The sequence below is a fragment of the Hyperolius riggenbachi genome, chromosome 6 (assembly GCF_040937935.1).
Source record: "Hyperolius riggenbachi isolate aHypRig1 chromosome 6, aHypRig1.pri, whole genome shotgun sequence".
Taxonomy (NCBI): Eukaryota; Metazoa; Chordata; class Amphibia; order Anura; family Hyperoliidae; genus Hyperolius; species Hyperolius riggenbachi.
In genome coordinates this window covers 223169881-223189750 of record NC_090651.1, presented here as the reverse complement: position 1 = coordinate 223189750, position 19870 = coordinate 223169881, and the positions used below count along the sequence as shown (strand labels likewise).

Genomic DNA, 19870 nt, shown 5'->3' with positions numbered 1-19870 from the left:
AACTCTGTTTGCCGATTCAAAAAGCCGTAAACATGTACATGCCATAAACAGACATTGAATCGTGTTTTATTGGAGAATTGTTGCTCCTGCTTCCTTTTACTCCCTCTGAAATTCAATGACTCAACAGGCTTAAGGATTGGAGGTCAAATGTGCCTTTGTTGGATAACAGGGTTTAATTGCCAGAAACAATAGCAAAACATGTCAAGTGGATTAAAGAGCAACAAGAATCGACACTCTGGGGACCTTATAGTGAACCCACCGCTTCACAGCTTGCTGAGGAGAGAGTGCAGATGTATGCTTACTGCACACAAGTTCTATAGGACTGCAGGATCCAGAAATCTACTCACGCAGGCTGAACTGGCTATGCAGACAGACACCTTTAGCTAGGAATATAACACTTTTTAGATGGTAAATGATCAGTATCGACCAGACATTGATCATTTACCAGCTTGCCACAGAGCCGATTGGTTGATACTTTAGATCTCATCAGAGAGCCACTTTATAAACGCTCCCTGCTGCTGCTGCTGCCACTAATAGTACTAGGTACTGTACTATTCAATAAAAAAAGTAATTACACATCATTCATGGTTTATGCCTTTTGTAATAGACTTTCATTGATTTAATTCTTTAAAAATAATATTTTTGATTTATATACTATGGAAAGGGGCTTAAAACCTTGTTGGGGTTTTATTGCTGTCTGGGAGAATGTGCCAAGCGTATGTGTCCTCCCATGCCTAATGTTAAAAGCTCACTTTTCCGCTGGCACGACTCCTGGCCTCCTCTGGTTTCCAGCGCCACAGCGAGCATCTGTACCATGTGACACAGGCGCAAGTAGGACGTCACTATATAAGCCTTTGTCACGTGGTACAGGTGCTCGCTGTGATGCTGGACACCAGAGGAGGTCAGAAGTCCAGCCGGCGGAGAGGTGAGACTTTATGCATATGGGGGGGGGACGCTGGTCAGGGGTCCATCAGGTACTTTGGCTGTTTGGCTGAAACCATTATCGCCGTGCACCTGATCAAGCCCTGGCGACTGGGATTTCCAGCATTCGTGATTGATCCATACAACTGCTTTCAGCCCAAAATTGATCAAACAGCCTCATTGCAGCACCGATTTTCCTCCAACTTGAAAAAATTATCAAATCAGAAGATCAGCCGTCCCGCAAAATCAAGTAATGTAAGGGCACCTTAAAGAGAACCTGAGGTGGATCTTCGGGGGGCAGATGGGACACAGAGGCATGCTCTCTGCCTAATGACATGGCTCTGTTCCCCCCTACCGCCATGCTATAGCCCCCCGAGAAGATTTGTCACAAGGGACAGGAACTCCCTCTTTGAAACGCTCGCCAGGGGCGTTCCTACAGGGTTTCCTGAGCTGCCATTAAGCGGCTCTCTCTCCCTGGCCATGCCTCCTGCTGCTCCCTCGCCTCCCTGCACGCCATGAGTGACCCGGAGGTCACGAAAGTGAAAGTGGGCCATTGCGGTCCACGGGAGCGGCGCTCAGCCCCGCAGATCAGGTAGCCTACTTTTTTTTTTTAGCTCCACCTCGGGCTCTCTTTAAAATTTCAATTCCACCTAGAGTTTTAACTACTTGTTAACACCTTTAATTTTTATTTATATCACAAAAACACAAGCATAGGTCATCCAGATAAAATTGGCTCAGGTCATGGTATTGACATTATTGGTAAATTGTAGACCCTTTTATAGCAACATTAAATGATGTGTAGCATTCCGTGTTCTCTGTAAAGTCCTGTAGAAAGTTCCAGTCACACTATGTGCTTGGAGTTTGTGTGTGTTCCCCATGATTAAGTGGGTTTTCTTCCCACATCCCAAACACATCATATAGGTCTACTGACTCTCCCCAAACTTCCCTTAAGGTGGCCATACATGGTACAATTTTTCATTTTTCCGATTAGATAATTTAGTTCGATTATTCCGTTAGATCGAATATAAAGGTTTTTCCAGTATATCCGATCAGATTTTTCTCAAAAAAACGGGATAATCGTTCAAATTTCTTGATCGGAAAAAAAAATATTTTCAACTTTCATTCGATTCGATCATTTAGATCGAATAAACGGGAAAATCGAACGTTTTTATTATATCGTGTATGGGCACCATTAGAATATGGTAGGAATTTTAGATTGTATACTGAGATGAGGCATAGTTGATGTGACTTGTTTCTTGTTTATAGTAAAGCTCTGCAGTAAATGTGTCTGTGCTATATAAATGTGTGACAGATCGGTACAATTATACTAGTAGTTGTTGGAAACGACTTTGTTTGAACGGTGCAATTGCATTCTATCTTGCTTGAAAAAAACAGAAGAGCTGTGACTGTCTTCTGTTAATCTCCCTCCAAGGAGTGGAGAGACGGCCACAATCTCTTGTCTCAGCTGGGCCCAGCCGTAACTCTCAGGATGACATTATAAAGGCTGTTAAAATGGAAATTTCAAGATAAGCTTCCATTAATTTGTCAAGTATTTCACACCAACACATACTTTATTCTGCTTTAAAGCAGCACTTTTGCTTTTAATCATTGATGGACGAATAACAATGAAACAGCAGTCAATTAGACAAGGCCACATTTTACCCTGATGTACGGCTTACTGTAACTCCATAAAAAGGTCAAAGAAATAAAATGGACGATATTTGACATTCATTTATTTTTTCATTATTCCTGTGCAGCAAAGCATTTAGCCATATTGCAAGGAACTTTTTTTTATCTGTTTAATGGGTTATAGTGAGTGGCTAGCAATGTTGCTTCTCAGAGTTTGAGTCAAGTGTTAATCCCAGCAAAAGACACTGTCTGCATAAAGTTTGTTTTATTCTATTTGTGCGCATTTCCTCCCACATCCCAAAAACAAACTGGAAACTTAATTGAATTTCCCCAGAATGGTCTCTTGTAGTAATATTATTATTATTTATTTATGAAGCACCAACATATTACACATCTCTTGGCAATAAATACATACAATCGTACAAGGGATGGCAGACATTACTTAAACAAGATTATGCAACATAGGACAAGGTTATACAACAGAGTAACCAAGCAGCTCAGGGTGACCCAAACTACTAGGAATGTATAGGGGGATGAAAGGAACCAAAAAGCCCTCCTACTAAAAAAGCAAAGCTTGGTGTAATTACCTTCTTAAAACAGAAGGAAATTTGCAATAATTCAGTTATAAATGAACATTTGTGGTTACCCACAATGCTCTAAGGGCTCTGCCTCTGACACAGGAGACCAGGGTTCGAATCTCGGCTCTGCCTGTTCAGTAAGCCAGCACTAATTCAGTAGGAGACCTTTGGCAAGTCTTCCTTTACACTGCTACTGCCAATAGAGCGCGCCCTAGTGGCTGCTGCTCTGCTCTGGCGCTTTGAGTCCGCAAGGAGAAAAGCGCAATATAAATGTTATTTGTCTTGTCTTGTCTTGTCTTGTCTCTACTGAATATGCAAAATATCCCTTTTCGCCCTTGTAAGCCAAGCAAGCATCCAGAACCGCTGGTTTATAGCAAGCCTATAGCTTTAAGTTTTACACAGCCATATCAAACCCACATGTAGACAGCCTGTTTTGGACTTTTGGTCCTCATCAGTACATGGCAGGGATTGATAAGGCTGTATGAAATAGGGCTTGGTCGAGTACAACAGAGTAACTAAGCAGCTCAGGGTGACCCAAACTACTAGGAATGTATAGAGGGATGAAAGGAACCAAAAAGCCCTCCTACTAAAAAAGCAAAGCTTGGTGTAATTACCTTTTTAAAACAGAAGGAAATACAAAAAAATACAAAAAAAGGTTATACAAGACATACATGGTACAAGATACTTGAACATTTGATTTGGACCTGGTTAGATAGGTCCAGTTCCTCAATCAGAGGTGGTCATGGGAAAGGTGCCCAATGATGGGGGCGCACGATCAGGTAGAAAAAAGGGAAGCTAGGGAAGTGAGGAGCCTGCCAAAGGGTTACAGTCTAAGGGTAGAAAATATTACACTCGCGCTATTTCTGTTAGCCTTGAAAATGGAAACTTCTGGCCCCAAAACAACTGTCTGTTGTAACAGCATGTTGATGAATAAACAGTAAACTCTTTTTGAATTGTTATGGTGTTCTGACCACTACATTTTTGTTTCTGTGATACTCTACTATGAGTGTTAGCCAGACACTCTGATCAAGCACCCACTCTGCTTTGAAGGATTGATGGTGTGCCACTCCAAAACTGCCATGGATAAACTGTGGTGGGGATATTAGATTATGAACATGACAGCATTATATAAATAAATAATATTAATACTAAAATGGTTATACATGCAGTGATGGCTGTTCCAAACAACCGCTGTTAAACTAGCCCCAAAGTTAGGAGTAAAGTTTCCTTGAATTGTAAATTGACTGAAATATTAATCATTTTACCACTTTCCACCACTCTGTATTGAAATCCTGAATGTAAATCAAGTGTAACACTGCTACCACAAGTTTTATATACAGTATACACCTGTGGAAGAGTCATTTGCGTGATACTACTCCTCTGCTGCAGCCTTTTAAACTGATAAAGCGTGTCCAATCTACATTTAATCAATATATCTATCAGATGTGCCTTAGTTTGTTATAGGTTTTCATTGCAGTGTTTTTTTATCAAATCTATAACCTATCAAAAAGTCTTAAAAATGTAAGTTTACATAAAGAAAGCTGGACGGATCATGATAGGCGTCAGCGATTGCTGCAGGCAGAAAAAGCATCAGAGATTTCTGCAGGCAGAAGCACTAGAGATTGCTGCAGGCAGGAGAAGCATCAGAGATTTCTGCAGTTGCAGGCAGAAGCACTAGAGATTGCTGCAGGCAGGAGAAGCATCAGATTTCTGCAGGCAGGAGAAGCATCAGAGATTGCTGCAGGCAGAAGCACTAGAGATTGCTGCAGGCAGAAGAAGCATCAGAGATTTTTGCAGGCACAAGCAATAGAGATTGCTGCAGGCAGGAGAAGCATCAGAGATTGCTGCAGGCAGGAGAAGCATTAGAGATTGCTGCAGGCAGGAGAAGCATCAGAGATTTCTGTAGGCAGGAGAAGCATCAGATTTCTGCAGGCAGGAGAAGCATCAGATTTCTGCAGGCAGGAGAAGCATCAGAGATTGCTGCAGACAGGAGAAGCATTAGAGATTGCTGCAGGCAGGAGAAGCATCAGAGATTGCTGCAGGCAGGAGAAGCATCAGAGATTTCTGCAGGCAGGAGAAGCATCAGAGATTTCTGCAGGCAGGAGAAGCATCAGAGATTTCTGCAAGCAGGAGAAGCATCAGAGATTTCTGCAGGCAGGAGAAGCATTAGAGATCGCTGCAGGGAGAAGAAGTATTAGAGATTGCTGCAGGCAGGAGAAGCATTAGAGATTGCTGAAGGCAGGAGAAGCATCAGAGATTGCTGCAGGTAGGAGAAGCATTAGAGATTGCTGCATGCAGGAGAAGCATTGAAGATTCCTGCTGGCAGGAGGCGCATCAGAGATTGCAGTTGGCAGGAGAAGCATCAGAGATTGCTGCAGGCAGGAGAAGCATCAGAGATTGCTGCAGGACGGAGAAGCATCAGATTTCTGCAGGCAGGAGAAGTGCCAGATATTGCTGCTGGCAGATGAAGCATCAGAGATTGCTGCAGGCCAGAGAAGCATCAGAGATTGCTCCAGGCCAGAGAAGCATCAGAAGAGATTGCTGCAGGCCAGAGAAGCATCAGAGATTGCTGCAGGCAGGAGAAGCATCAGAGATTGCTGCAGGCAGGAGAAGCATCAGAGATTGCTGCAGGCAGGAGAAGCATCAGAGATTACTGCAGGCCGGAGAAGCATCAGAGATTGCTGCAGGCAGGAAAAACTTCAGATATTGCTGCTGGCAGAAGAAGCATTAGAGATTGCTGCAGGCAGGAGAAGCATCAGAGATTACTGCAGGCAGGAGAAGCATCAGAGATTACTGCAGGCAGGAGAAGCATCCTTTTCTGCAAGGAATGAGAAGCATCAGATATTCCTGCAGGCAGGAGAAGCATCAGAGATTCCTGCAGGCAGGAGAAGCATCAGAGATTTCTACAGGTAGGAGAAGCATCAGAGATTTCTGCAGGCAGGAGAAGCGTCAGATATTGCTGCAGGCAGGAGAAGCCTCAGAAGCCCAATCTACACGATACGATTCTTTGTGCGATTCGATTACGATTCTATTTACGATCTGATTAAATCCAACACGTCCGATCGGGATTCGATTCAATTCGATTTGCCATTGTTTTGCAATGGCAAATTGAATTGGATCAAATCGAATCCCGATCGGATATGTCGGATTTAATCGAATCGTAAATAGAATCGTTATCGAATCGCACAAAGAATCGTATCGTGTAGATGGGGCTAGAGATTGCTGCAGGCAGGAGAAGCATTAGAGATTGCTGCAGGCAGGAGAAGCATCAGAGATTTCTGCAGGCAGGAAAAGCATCAGAGATTCCTGCAGGCAGGAGAAGCATCAGAGATTTCTGCAGGCAGGAGGAGCATCTGAGATTGCTGCTGGCAGGAGAGGCATAAAATCCCACAAGGGGAAATCGTAAAAACAACAATGTCCATAATGGCAACATTTCGTGTTAATATGGATGACGAATGCTGTGTGCTTTGTTCTTTGCATTTATAATTTCTGTCTTAATGAAATTGGTGATACACCATACTTGTTTTAAGCTTAGGTCTCTATATTTTGGGTGCATGAGCGGTCTAGGACTATTTCAGTTTATACTTGGATGTACTATAAAGGTTTAACTGCACAGCTGATTTTGCTACAGCGAATGTATGTATCCTCTTATTCATGTGGCAGTGATGCAATCGCCTGTAATTCTGTTATTTACATTTTAACCTTATTGATAGTTCCTAGTTACTGTCAACGATCTTATTCTTGTTCTTTTACATTCAATAAAAAGACGTAAAACAACAACAACAACAACAAAAAAAGAGGAGAGACATCAGAGATTTCTACAGGCAGGAGAAGCATCAGAGATTGCTGCCGGAAGGAACGGTATCAAATATTGCTGCAGGCCAGAGAAGCATCAGAGATTGTTGCAGGCAAGAGGAGCATCGGAGGTTGCTGCCGGCAGGAGCGGTATCAGATATTCCTGCAGGCAGGAGAAGCATTAGATATTAGAAGCATCAGAGATTGCTGCAGGCAGGAGAAGCATCAGAGATTGCTGCCGGCAGGAGCGGTATCAGATATTGCTGCAGGCAGAAGTATCAGATATTAAAAGCATCAGAGATTGCTGCAGGCAGGAGAAGCATCAGGGATTGCTGCTGGTGGAAGAAGCATCAGAGATTGCTGCAGGTCACTGTGCAAATCAGTGGACAGCCTAGCAAAAGACACATTAGACAGGTCATCAGGGAAGGGGGTAAATGTTTGTTTTGGGACAGTGCAGCAGGCAGCATTTTATTGAACACTGCCCACAGCACACTAGAGAAAACACGATCTTTACTCGACACTGCTTTAGCTCTGATTTCTAGGTAAAGGCCAAAACTGGTTATGTAGCTATGTTATACACTGCATGATAAAATTTTGTGAAACGATCGATGAATGACAGGTCCACTATTTAATTCAAAAAATGTTAAGCGATGTGATGTGAATGACAGCAGAAGACTGCAACTGAAATGCCAAACAATTGTTAACCAATAGGATTGTTAAACGATGCAGGATGTAGTGGGAAAATGCCGTACACTTCTTGGCGTATCATTTACAAATCATTCATAGGTCTGTACACTCGACTGAGGATGGACAATAATCTGTCGAAACGTATACAAACAGAGAGGATCCACAAACCAGGTAACCATCACCTGTAAAGCACTGTGGAAAATGGTGGCGCTATATTAATACTAAACAATTATTATTATTATTTTAAGGGCTCAAATTATTCAAATTATTATGGCAACAAGTTGTCTTGGACAAGAAAACGTACGCATGGTTCCTAAACTTTGCTCAATTTTACACTGGGCTGAAGCCAAGCTTTGCCCTATAGAATCAGGTTTTCTTATGCTGCATCTGTCAGCATGCATGTCAGTGTAACGGATGAAAAAATGGCAGATTTCAGCTGAAACCTAGAAAAGATGGACACATTTCTTCCCCATTCATCTGGACCCCCAACCAACCACTTTTATTTTTTCTTTCAGCTAATGTTTATTAAATATGGTGAACTCAAATATGTCATTCTCTCCAGGACTGTAGAATGCCTATTAAAGAGTGAAGTACTGTTTAATTTAGGCCTAGTATCCACTTGTATTGTGTGTTTCTGTGACCATCTCTTCATTCCTGGCTTTCCTGAACGCCATTTGCATTCAAATGCGAAAATACATTTGCATCTTTCACTGACGCAAAATATAATAAATACAACAAACAAACATGGTGTTCTGGAAAAGCAAAATGTTGTCTTTCCCCGCAAGCATGAAATTGCAATAGCTGGAAACAGCCTGCTGATTTTACATTGGCTGTCAGATTTAATGCATTATCACATGCACAAAAATGAGGACAGCCACACTGGAAATGGGGGCCTAGGAGGCTGAATATACTCTTAAAGCAGATCCGAAATGAAAAAGTAACTATAACAAGTAACTTGTCTATATATCTTATCTAAAGTTTAGATAGTTTGCACAGCATATCTAGCTGCAAACAGCTTCAACAGTATATGATTATATATTTTTGTGATACAATGAGAGCACCTATATTCTGATTGTCATCATTACACAGGCAAGCTGCTCTGCATCTCCACCCCTCAGTCTGTGAAAACTCCACTCCTCTCTCCTCCCCTCTCGCCCCCTTGCCTCTGAAATCTCTGGCTGGTAATGCCGCCCTCCTCCTTCGGGAAAAGCCTCTTCCTCCTCAGACTAAGCTCCCATGAGCACTTGCTACATGTGACTCAGAATGCCTAGGCACAGTAGCGTCCCTACCATAGGGCGGCAGGGGGCGCCCCGCACCGGGTGTCGGGCGCCCCAGGGGGTGTCATCAAGGCCTCCCACAGAGGGGGAAGCAGCACGGAAAAGAGGGGTGGCGGGGAAAGCGGCGGGGAGGGGGGCCGGACCCCCCACCTCCCTCACCTGGGTCCCCTCCTTCTGGCGCTTCCCCCTCCTAATTAGTAGCAGCGGGCAGCAGCGGGCAAGAGGACTTACTCACCTCCTTCCTGCGTTCGAGGCGATGGCAAATAGCGTCATCGTCCCGTGACGCTGGTCTCCGCCTTCTCCACCGCTCACTGTGCTTCCTGATTGGCGGAAGCACAGTGAGCAACAGAGAAGTCGGAGACCAGCGTCGCGTGAGGATGACGCTATGCGCTGCCGGTATCGCCAGGAGCAGGTGAGTGAGTCTTCTTCGCCGCTCCTGCCCGCTGCTGCTAATTAGGAGGGGGAAGCGCCAGAAGGAGGGGACCCAGGTGAGGGAGGTGGGGGGTCCGGCCCCCCTCCCCGCCACCCCTCCTTCCAGGCTTTCCTCACACTGGGGGCAACTAAACTAGCTATACTGGGGGCAACTATACTGGGGGCAATTATACTAGCTATTCTGGGGGCAATTATACTAGCTATTCTGGGGGCAATTATACTAGCTATTCTGGGGGCAATTATACTAGCTATTCTGGGGGCAACTAAACTAGCTATACTGGGGGCAGCTATACTAGCTATACAGGGGGCAAATATACTAGCTATACAGGGGGCAAATATACTAGCTATACAGGGGGCAAATATACTAGCTATACTGGGGGCATCTATACTAGCTATACTGGGGGGCAACTATACTAGCTATACTGGGGGCAGCTATACTAGCTATACTGGGGACAGCTATACTAGCTATACTGGGGGCAACTAAACTAGCTATACTGGGGGCAACTAAACTAGCTATACTGGGGGCAGCTATACTGGGGGCAGCTATACTAGCTATACTGGGGGCAGCTATACTAGCTATACTGGCGGCAGCTATACTAGCTATACTGGGGGCAGCTATACTAGCTATACTGGGGGCAGCTATACTGGGGGCAGCTATACTAGCTATACTGGGGGCAGCTATACAGGGGGCAAATATACTAGCTATACAGGGGGCAAATATACTAGCTATACTGGGGGCAACTATACTAGCTATACTGGGGGCAACTATACTAGCTATACTGGGGGGCAACTATACTAGCTATACTGGGGGGCAGCTATACTGGGGGCAGCTATACTAGCTATACTGGGGGCAGCTATACTGGGGGCAGCTATACTAGCTATACTGGGGCAGCTATACTAGCTATACTGGAGGCAGCTATACTAGCTATACTGGGGGCAGCTATACTGGGGGCAACTAAACTAGCTATACTGGGGACAACTAAACTAGCTATACTGGGGGCAGCTATACTAGCTATACTGGGGGCAGCTATACTAGCTATACTGGGGCAGCTATACTAGCTATACTGGGGGCAGCTATACTAGCTATACTGGGGCAAATATAGTAGCTACACTGGGGGCAAATATACTAGCTACACTGGGGGCAACTAAACTAGCTATACTGGGGGCAACTAAACTAGCTATACTGGAGGCAACTATACTAGCTCCACTGGGGGCAGCTATACTGGGGGAAACTGTACTAGCTCCACTGGGGGCAGCTATACTGGGGGAAACTGTACTAGCTCCACTGGGGGCAGCTATACTGGGGGAAACTGTACTAGCTAATACTTTAAAATACAGTTAGCTCCGCCCTCATCTGGTCATGACCACGCCCATTTTTTTGCTGCGAAGCACGCCGCAGGTTGTGGCCACGCCCATTTTTTAGGGGGGGGTCTTTTAATACCCAGCACCGGGTGCCAAATGCCCTAGGTACGCCACTGCCTAGGCGCTGGAGGAGCTTTGGGCGAGGCTTGTTTAGTTTATAGGGAATTAGGTTATTAAAACAAAACAAAGTATTTGGCTGGAGGAATTCCCTCTAAACTATATGTAAGGGGCACAATTATGCAATGAGTGAAAGTTTATCTCGGATCCACTTTTAAAATGTTTTACCTAGTTAACAATCAAAACAGGATCTCAGGTAAAAGAATAATGTAATTTACTTAAATTGGGTTTTATCTCCCACAGCTGTGCTAATAAATAAATTTAAAAAACCAACCTATTCTGCTGTCTACAACTACATCAAACAGCAATTTGAATACATTGGTCTAATCCCCAAGGAACTCCTGTAGTCAGAGCTGGCTAGCCAGACAAGGAATAAAAAAAATTCACAGCTAATATATTTTTTGAAAGGCAGCAAGTTTAAAAAGATATACATAAACAAGTGCCCAATCTAATAACACTTCCTGAGTACTTTCATAAGGGTGTCTCAGCCTAAAGCTGCATTTTCCGTTCCCAGTCAGGCTCTGTACTCATGCTTGAACTTTCTGACACCATCCCTGGTCTCTTTTGTCTCCTCATTGAGCTGCTCTCTCCCCTGCTGTGACCAGCAGACACCAGGGCATTTCGGTCTTGTATTGCCTTTGTGTCCTTATTAAAAAAGAATCAGAAAATCTGTTGAGTGCACGTTTTAATGTAACACAGATGTGGGCCACACTGGGCTCCACTCTGCGTTTCAAATTTTCAGCTTTTTTCGATTCATCTGTGGTTCTTATTATTTACAGAGAGAAACCTGAGACAGTAGAACAGACTGTAGTTTATATGGAGAGAAAAAATTGCAAGTCGTGAGGAATGTGACTTGCCATCCAGACCAAACAGACCCATTTGGCAAGCGTTGATGGTCTTTGACAGTCCATAGTGTTCATTGTAGAACACTAGAAGAATCTTCTAAAGGAATAAAACTCATTAGGCTTGAGGACCTCAGTGACGAACACTATTACCAAGTTGAATGTTATGCTACCAAATAGCCAGCTACAGAAGCATCTTTGTTCTAAAGGGCTCGTACCCCCCTCTCCCCACTTCCTCTGTATACATTCCTTTAAACTTAGCACTAAACTTTCTTGGAGCCCGAAGAACTTTATTCCATATGCAGGAGGATATTTTATTGCGTTTTCTCATAAATTGGTACTGTGGAGCGAGCAGGAGAGGTAGATTTCAATGAAACTAATCCATAGCGTTCTTTGTTCTCCTTTTCCCACTAGATTGATGTCATTTTCATATGGAAAGGTGTTTTTCGTGCCAGTGATGGAAAACATTCAAGCAAATAAGTGTTGGATGAATTTTGTTATATGACTCCATGGTCTGCTGTACTTTGAAATAGACTCAGATCAGTCAAATGTAAAAAAAAAACTCCCCATTTCAGCATTTTTCTTATAGAGGGACTGGATTTTGGCAGTGGTTTCAGGGGACTAGGTCCATATTGTTTCTCACACTTTAACAAAACAGGCACCAGCAGAGGTTATAATTTTTTTGTATCATTTTTGCTGAAATTGTATAGGGTAAGATAGAATGTTTCTATGACAGAAGATTGCAGTCATGAGTGTGTCTCTCTCTTTCTTAAAGTGGATCCGAGGTGAACTTTTACTCATTGCATAATTGTGTTCCTTTCCTATTGTTTATAGGGCATTCCTCAAGCCAAATACTTTTTTTGTTTTTGTTTTAATACTCTAATTCCCTATAAACTAAATAAACCACGCCCACAGGTTTTCAGAGAGCCTTGGCAGTAGCAAGGGCTCATGGGAACTCGGTCTGGGGAAGAGGAGGAGGAGTTTTTACTAGCCATTGATTTCAGAGGCAGAGGTAGGAGGGGGGATTAGGTTTTTTTCACAGGCTTAGTGATCAAGATACAGATAAGCCTGCCTCTGTGTAATGTTTACAAACAACATGGCTGCTGTCATTGTATCACAGGAAGAAATAATCATTTTCTATTAAAGCTGTTTGCAGATATATTTGCTATGTAAACTATCTAAACTTTAGATAAGATATCTAGACAAGTTACTTGTTATAGTTAGTTTTTCATCTCGGATCCACTTTAAGGTGGCCATACATCAGGCGACTTGGCGGCCGATCAACCATCTGATTCAATTATTATAATCTGAATCGAATGAGAATTGGTACCGCCTAATGCATGCCCGATCATGCATGCCAACTCGTTTGTACATGTTGCAAGATGTCGGTCTGCTGTGGTCAGTCTGGTGCGCGGCGATAATGGCGAGCGATATGGGGACAAGCAACAAAATTCCCGATGCTAGTATAGTTGCCCCAGTATAGGTAGTATAGTTGCCCCAGTATAGGTAGTATAGTTGCCCCCAGTATAGGTAGCCACTAGCCAGCTATAGGTAGTTAGCTATAGGTGTCCCCAGTATAGGTAGCTAGTATAGTTGCCCCCAGTATAGGTAGTATATTTGCCCCAGTATAGGTAGCTAGTATAGTTGCTCCCAGTATAGGTAGCCACTAGCAAACTATAGGTAATTAGTTATAGGTGTCCCCAGTATAGGTAGCTAGTATAGTTGCCCCCAGTATAGGTATCTAGTATCGGTGCCCTAGTATAGGTACCTAGTATAGTTGCCCCCAGTATAGGTAGTATAGTTGCCCCCAGTATAGGTAGTATAGTTGCCCCCAGTCTAGGTAGCCACTAGCCAGCTATAGGTGTCCCCAGTATAGGTAGCCTGCAAGGAGGAGCAGCGGACACAGCGACGGGGCAGACCACTCCCCACTCCTCACTTGAGTCCCCTCCCTCCTCCCTACCCCCTCCAGATATAAGGTAAGTGTCAGCAGCAACGGGCAGGGAATGACTCACCACTTCTGCATTCCAGATGCCAGAGCACTGCATTCCACAGGTCTTCTCTGCCTTCAATGCCGCTCACTGTGCTTCCTCTAATCAGGAAGTACAGTGAGCGGCATTAAAGGCAGAGACCTGTGGCACGCAGTGATCCGGTATCTGGAACGTGGAAGTGGTCTGTCATTATCCGCCCACTGACACTGATCTTATATCTGGTTTGGGTAGGGCGGAAGGAGGGGACCCAAGTGAGGGGGGTCATCCCTCTTCCTGCCCCTGTGCCCGCTGTTCCACCTTCCTGCGCTGCTACCCCCTGCTGCTCACAGCGGAACCCCCTTCAGTGCAAGGACTGGGGCAATCGTGATGCCCTCCTGACACATGGCACTGCCTGAGGAAGCGGTGTCACCTGGCGACATAGGCGGTTCGCCCCTGGGGGACAGTGTCCCTGCATGCCCCAGTGTAGCACCACCCCTGGACATAGTAGCACTCAATAATACACCCAAAATATAACAGTAACCAATTTAAACAACTTTTTATACACTTAAATTAACCTGGAATCTTGACCATTCCCTAACATTGGCCTTTTCCTTTCTCTTTCTCTCTACAATCCAATGTACCCCTAACCTAATACTCTCACATGATCACAACTTTTACAAAAAATAAATCTCTATCACTAACCTAAACTTTCACTGGTGCCCAACTTTAGCCTTTTTAGACATACCTAACTTAAAGCGGAATATAACCCAGAATTTCTTCTTTTCTCTGAAAGATTATTTACGGCATATAATATACTAACACAATGTTTGTTTGTTTTTTATAGTAAAACCGCATTCAAAGGGTTACAACACAGGGCTGACTCTTTCTTCTGCAGGGAGAACCCGCATCCGAACTGCTTATAATCTTATCTTGTGTACACATTCTTTACTTGATACATTTATGTAAACATTCTCTGGCTGTGCAGGACTTCAGCTGATGAGTGGTGAAGTGAAAAACAGATCAGAAATAACTGCTGACAGCATTTAAAACAGAATGACAACAGTTCTAAATAAAATGCAACAGCAGCTTTCAAAGTAAATTATCTGAACTTTGGGAAGTTATAATATCTAAATGAATATTAATACTTGTGCACAAAAGCAAATATGATAATTATATGGGTTATAAAAAGTAGGAAAACACATTTTTATTGAAAATTTTGTCAGAATTTTAAAAACCGCTTTAAACAGATCACCTAGACTGTTGTCAAAGCCTAACCTAACCTGACCAGCCTAACTCTATCACCTAACCCTAATTTGTCCTGGCTAGTGATGGTCAATGAGATGCCAATAATTCCTGCTGCAGAATTATGCAAATGTATACATATTTATGCAGCTAGAATATGATGCAGTTGCATACTGCCATAGGGGAATTTGATTGGTCCATTTTCAAGCTTCATAAATTTGCATGTAAATTATGCATATCCTGCCGCAACTTGGAATTATTTGCATGTCATTGACCATCCCTAGTCCTTACAATGACAATAAACCTGTGAATTAACAATGTTACGTCAGGATGGGTAGTCTTGATACTCGACTTCTTCTGACACTTGTACTAAGATTCAAAAATGCCAGCAAAACTACTTTACCAGCAATGTACCACTATGAAGAAAGACTTCACCTGGGGCTTCCTCCAGCCCATGGCAGGCAGAAGGTGCGCCTGCGTAGTACAGCCCGGAGGACGTCCGATGATGTCAGCGCGCCCCGTGAGGTGCAGATTGGAGCGCAGAAGAGCCCGACCTGCCAGCCTGGCCAGGTCGGGTCGGCCACCGGAGACGACCGGGAGCCTCCGGAGCAGCGGCGAGGGCACCTCCTGCCTGCCACGGGCTGGAGGAAGCCCCAGGTAAGTGGATATGGATTTTTTTTTCCCACTCCCTGAACCTTCCCTTTAATGGGGACTGTGCCATGCCATTTTTGTCTGGTTCTTGGAGTTAGTCGCCCTGCAGTGATTCCCCACAAGTCCTTTTACATGCTATTTTGAAACCAACGGTGACTGTTCTCTGCTGTGTAGAGGCAGGATGCTACATTATTGCAGTGCTCTTCATTGCCTTTAGGAGGAGGTGGTGGTACAGGCTGTCATCTCTGCTGCAGGATCTTCTGGGATTAGGCAGAGCCAGATTGCACTCACACTTCATGCTATTGTCAGGTAGCCTGACAGTATAGGGCCATGTGATTACATGATTGAACTGCAGAAATGATGTACTTTTATGTTTGTAAACACTTGTATTTGTGTATTCTAGGTAGGGTAGCAGGCAATCCAACATGACCATTCACTGAATTAGGTTTTACAACTGCTGCATCTGCCAATGGCATCTCTTTTGGAATTCTTAGAGCTGGTTCACACTAAAGCACTTTTTCTGATTTTACCAGCTAATTGCTTATCGCTGATGATCAGTAAAGCGCTGTGACAATATATTTAATTGTGATTATTCTCACCCCAACTTTGCAACTTGTGTGACACTTTTGTAGCAATCGTGATGCGTTTCTCGTTGCCTGAACAAAATTGTAAAAGTACAATCACTGCAAAAATTGCTAGGCAACTGTGTTTTGCGATTGTAAGTGGGAACCAGCCCTTAACCTTAATTGAATTTTAATTTTCAGCTTAGGAGAGACATTTGATTGTTACTGTAACTGAAAGTAGAGCAGCTGGAGATGTTATATTTGGAAGAGACTTTACTTATGTTAATTCTTGTCTTGGTCTTTTTATAGAATGCAGACTCAGCGAGTGAGAAGACCGCGATGCTGTACAAGTCCCCAGGGACTCCTCCCACGATACTCTGATATCCAGGCTGAGGGGCAAGAACAGCTCTTCCGACTGACAGATAACATCCAGGATGAGTTGTAAGTGCTGATGAATGCAATTTTTACAATCTAGAAATGGGTCAAATGAAAGCGCTGAGATGGGAATGGGTAAACTAAGGGCTCTTTCACACTAAGACGTTGCATTTGATATGACGTTAAAGAGACTCTGTAACAAAAATTGCATATAGTTTTTTACCATCCTACAAGTTCCTAAACCTATTCTAATGTGCTCTGGCTTACTGCAGCACTTTCTACTATCACCAGCTCTGTAATAAATCAGCTTATCTTTCCCCTGTCTTGTCGCCCTGTGTCTGGAAGGCTGCCAAGTTCTTCAGTGTCGTGGTTCTACTATGCACAACCCCCTCCAGGCCCCTCTATGCACACTGCCTGTGTGTTATTTAGATTAGGGCAGCTTCTCTCTCCTCTCATCTTTTACAAGCTGGATAAATCGTCCTCTGAGCTGGCTGGGCTTTCACATACTGAGGAATTACAGACACAGGCAGAGCTGTTTGCAGGAAGAAAGGATCAGCCTGTCACTTCAGTGCATGAGAGCTGCAGGGGGAAAAAAACACACAAATGATCTATTGAGATTCAAAAGGTATACAGCCTGCTTGTGTATGGATGTATTTTCTATGTGTGGACATACTGTACATCAACCTACTTCCTGTTTTGGTGGCCATTTTGTTTGTTTATAAACAAACTTTTAAAAACTGTTTTTAACCACTTTTAATGCGGCGGGGAGCGGCAAAATTGTGACAGAGGGGAATAGTAGATGTCCCCTAACGCACTGGTATGTTTACTTTTGTGCGATTTTCACAATACAGATTCTCTTTAAGGTCGCACAACGTGCCCCTAACGCAGCGCATGTAGGTTATAAAATTGGACATTATTTTGTACTACGTTATGTGTCTCTTGGTGCGCCATTTTCGTTGCATACTGATGGAACGAAAACGGAGCATGCGTTACATTAACCCCCTTGGCGGTATGAAAAATACCGCCAGGGGGCAGCGCAGCAGTTTTTTTTTAATTATTTTTTTTTTAAATCATGTAGCGAGCCGAGGGCTCGCTACATGATAGCCGCTGCTCAGCGGCATCCCCCCAGCCCCGCCGATCGCCTCCGGCGATAGGCGATCAGGAAATCCCGTTCAAAGAACGGGATTTCCTGGAGGGCTTCCCCCGTCGCCATGGCGACGGGGCGGAATGACGTCAGCGACGTCGGGACGTCATTGGGAGACCCGATCCACCCCTCGGCACTGCCTGGCACTGATTGGCCAGGCAGCGCTCGGGGTCTGGGGGGGGGGGCGCGCGCCGCACCGGATAGCGGCGATCGGGCGCGCGGCGGCAGCGATCGGGGTGCTGGCGCAGCTAGCAAAGTGCTAGCTGCGTCCAGCAAAAAAAAAATTAAGTAAATCGGCCCAGCAGGGCCTGAGCGGCACCCTCCGGCGGCTTACCCCGTGTCACACACGGGGTTACCGCTAAGGAGGTTAAAAAAAAAAAAAAATTACTGAGCATGTGCAACACACATAACGCAGCAAATGTGTTGCTAAACGCACAGCATGCAATTTTTTCTAAATATTGCTACATGTTACACACAACGCAACGTGTGCACTGTGAATGTCGCACAGACTTTGTATTGCTGTGCGTTAGTCTGCCTTGGAACATTTTCTAACGTGCGACTTTAACATCCCACTGTGAAAGAGGCCTACACCTAGTTGAAAAATATGGTGTTAAGACAGAAAAAGGGGATATATATATATATATATATATATATATATATATATATGTATATGTGTATGTGTATATGTATATATATATATATATATATATATATATATATATATATATATATATATATACGCTCGCTCACACTCACTCACTAAGGTGCAGGGTCCACAATTCGCATGTTTGCATGGCAAAATGCTTTTAAAACAACTGCCCATGGAAATCAATGAGCTCCTTCACACTTTGGGCTTGATACACAAAAGCGTGATAACTGCTATCACGGCAGTTATCATGCGATCTGCCTCGTGCGTAAAGGTTTACGCCGCATAATAAATGAACATTTGCGTGAAACGCTCACGTGATCGCGTGCAAACGTTTTTATCACGCTGAGAAATCCTTTACGCGCGCAAACGTTCATGCGTGGCAGATTGCGTGATAACTACCGTGATAGCAGTTATCACGCTTTTGTGGATTAAGCCGCACCATTTTTTGCGAGCGTTTTGTTGTTTTTATGTTAAGTATAGTTCATAGCTGCAGACGCACGTGTTTTTTGAAGAATAAATGTACATTTAGGCTTTGTTCACATCTAAAATCAAAATAGCCGATGCCAGCGATTTTCGATTTTGTGAGTGATTTTTTTTTTTCTTTTCCCTCACCCAGCGCTTACCTGCCTGCTTCGATTTTTTTTTTTGCAGTTTTGCAGAGTGATGTGTTTGTTCACTTCCTGACGCAAGTCAGGAAGTGAACTCTTTGACCCGGAAAATAATAAATTCAATGAATTTATTCTTAAAAGCGCCCGGAAAATTGCTATACCAAGAGCTTTTTCAAGCATTGCAATTTCCCTATACCAGCTGTTATAGGGAAATCGCCCCAAAAATAGTACAGGCAGCGCTTTGGTGAGCTGGTCGGAATCAAAACTCTCAGATGTGAACACTCTCATAAGGAATCATTGCACAAGCGTTTTTTTTTTGTTGTTGTTTTTTTTCAAAATCGCCAGCGCTATAAAAAAGGCAAAAATTCCCTAGGTGTGAACAAACCCTCACAGGGCCTTAAAGAGACACTGAAGTGAAAAAAAAATATGATATAATGAATTGGTTGTGTACTATGAATAATTACTAGAAGATTAGCAGCAAAGAAAATATTCTCATATTTTTATTTTCAGGTATATAGTGTGTTTTCTAACATTGCATCATTCTCTAATATGTGCAGATTACACAACACTCTGCATTCAAAATGATTCTTTCAGAGCAGTCTGTGAACTAATGACCTCTCCTCTGGCAGATAAAAAGAAAACTGTTCACTTACAGTTGAGATAATAAAAATCAGAAGACAGCCCTCTCCACGACTTTGAAAGTCGTAGAGATTAATGGCTTTTTTGCATAGAAATAACAACTGGAGTTTCTTAACTCTTCCTGTACTGGAAACAATTACACTGATGTATCTAATCTTAATGTTTTATTTCTTAGCTGTTACACATGCTACACATACAAATGCTACACATACAAATCATAATATCATACATTTTTTTTTTTCGCTTCAGTGTCTCTTTAAAGGAAACCTGAAGCTAGAGATATGTGGGGGCTGCCATATTTCTTTTCTTTTAAGCAATACCAGTTGCCCTGCTGTCCTGCTGATCTTGTGCCTCTAATACTTTTAGGCATAGACCCCGAACAAGCATGCGGC

At 43.6% G+C, this 19870-nt stretch overlaps 1 protein-coding gene across 5 annotated transcripts in view; it reads left to right on the top strand.

Moving 5' to 3' along the window:
* VPS13D (vacuolar protein sorting 13 homolog D) overlaps positions 1-19870 on the top strand; it is a 410462-nt gene that overhangs the window by 379610 nt on the left and 10982 nt on the right. For all 5 annotated transcript variants that reach the window (XM_068240470.1, XM_068240469.1, XM_068240471.1 and 2 more), the window contains one exon: positions 16373-16504. In XM_068240470.1, coding sequence (XP_068096571.1) covers positions 16373-16504 — 132 coding nt within the window. The remainder of the gene's footprint in view (positions 1-16372; positions 16505-19870) is intronic.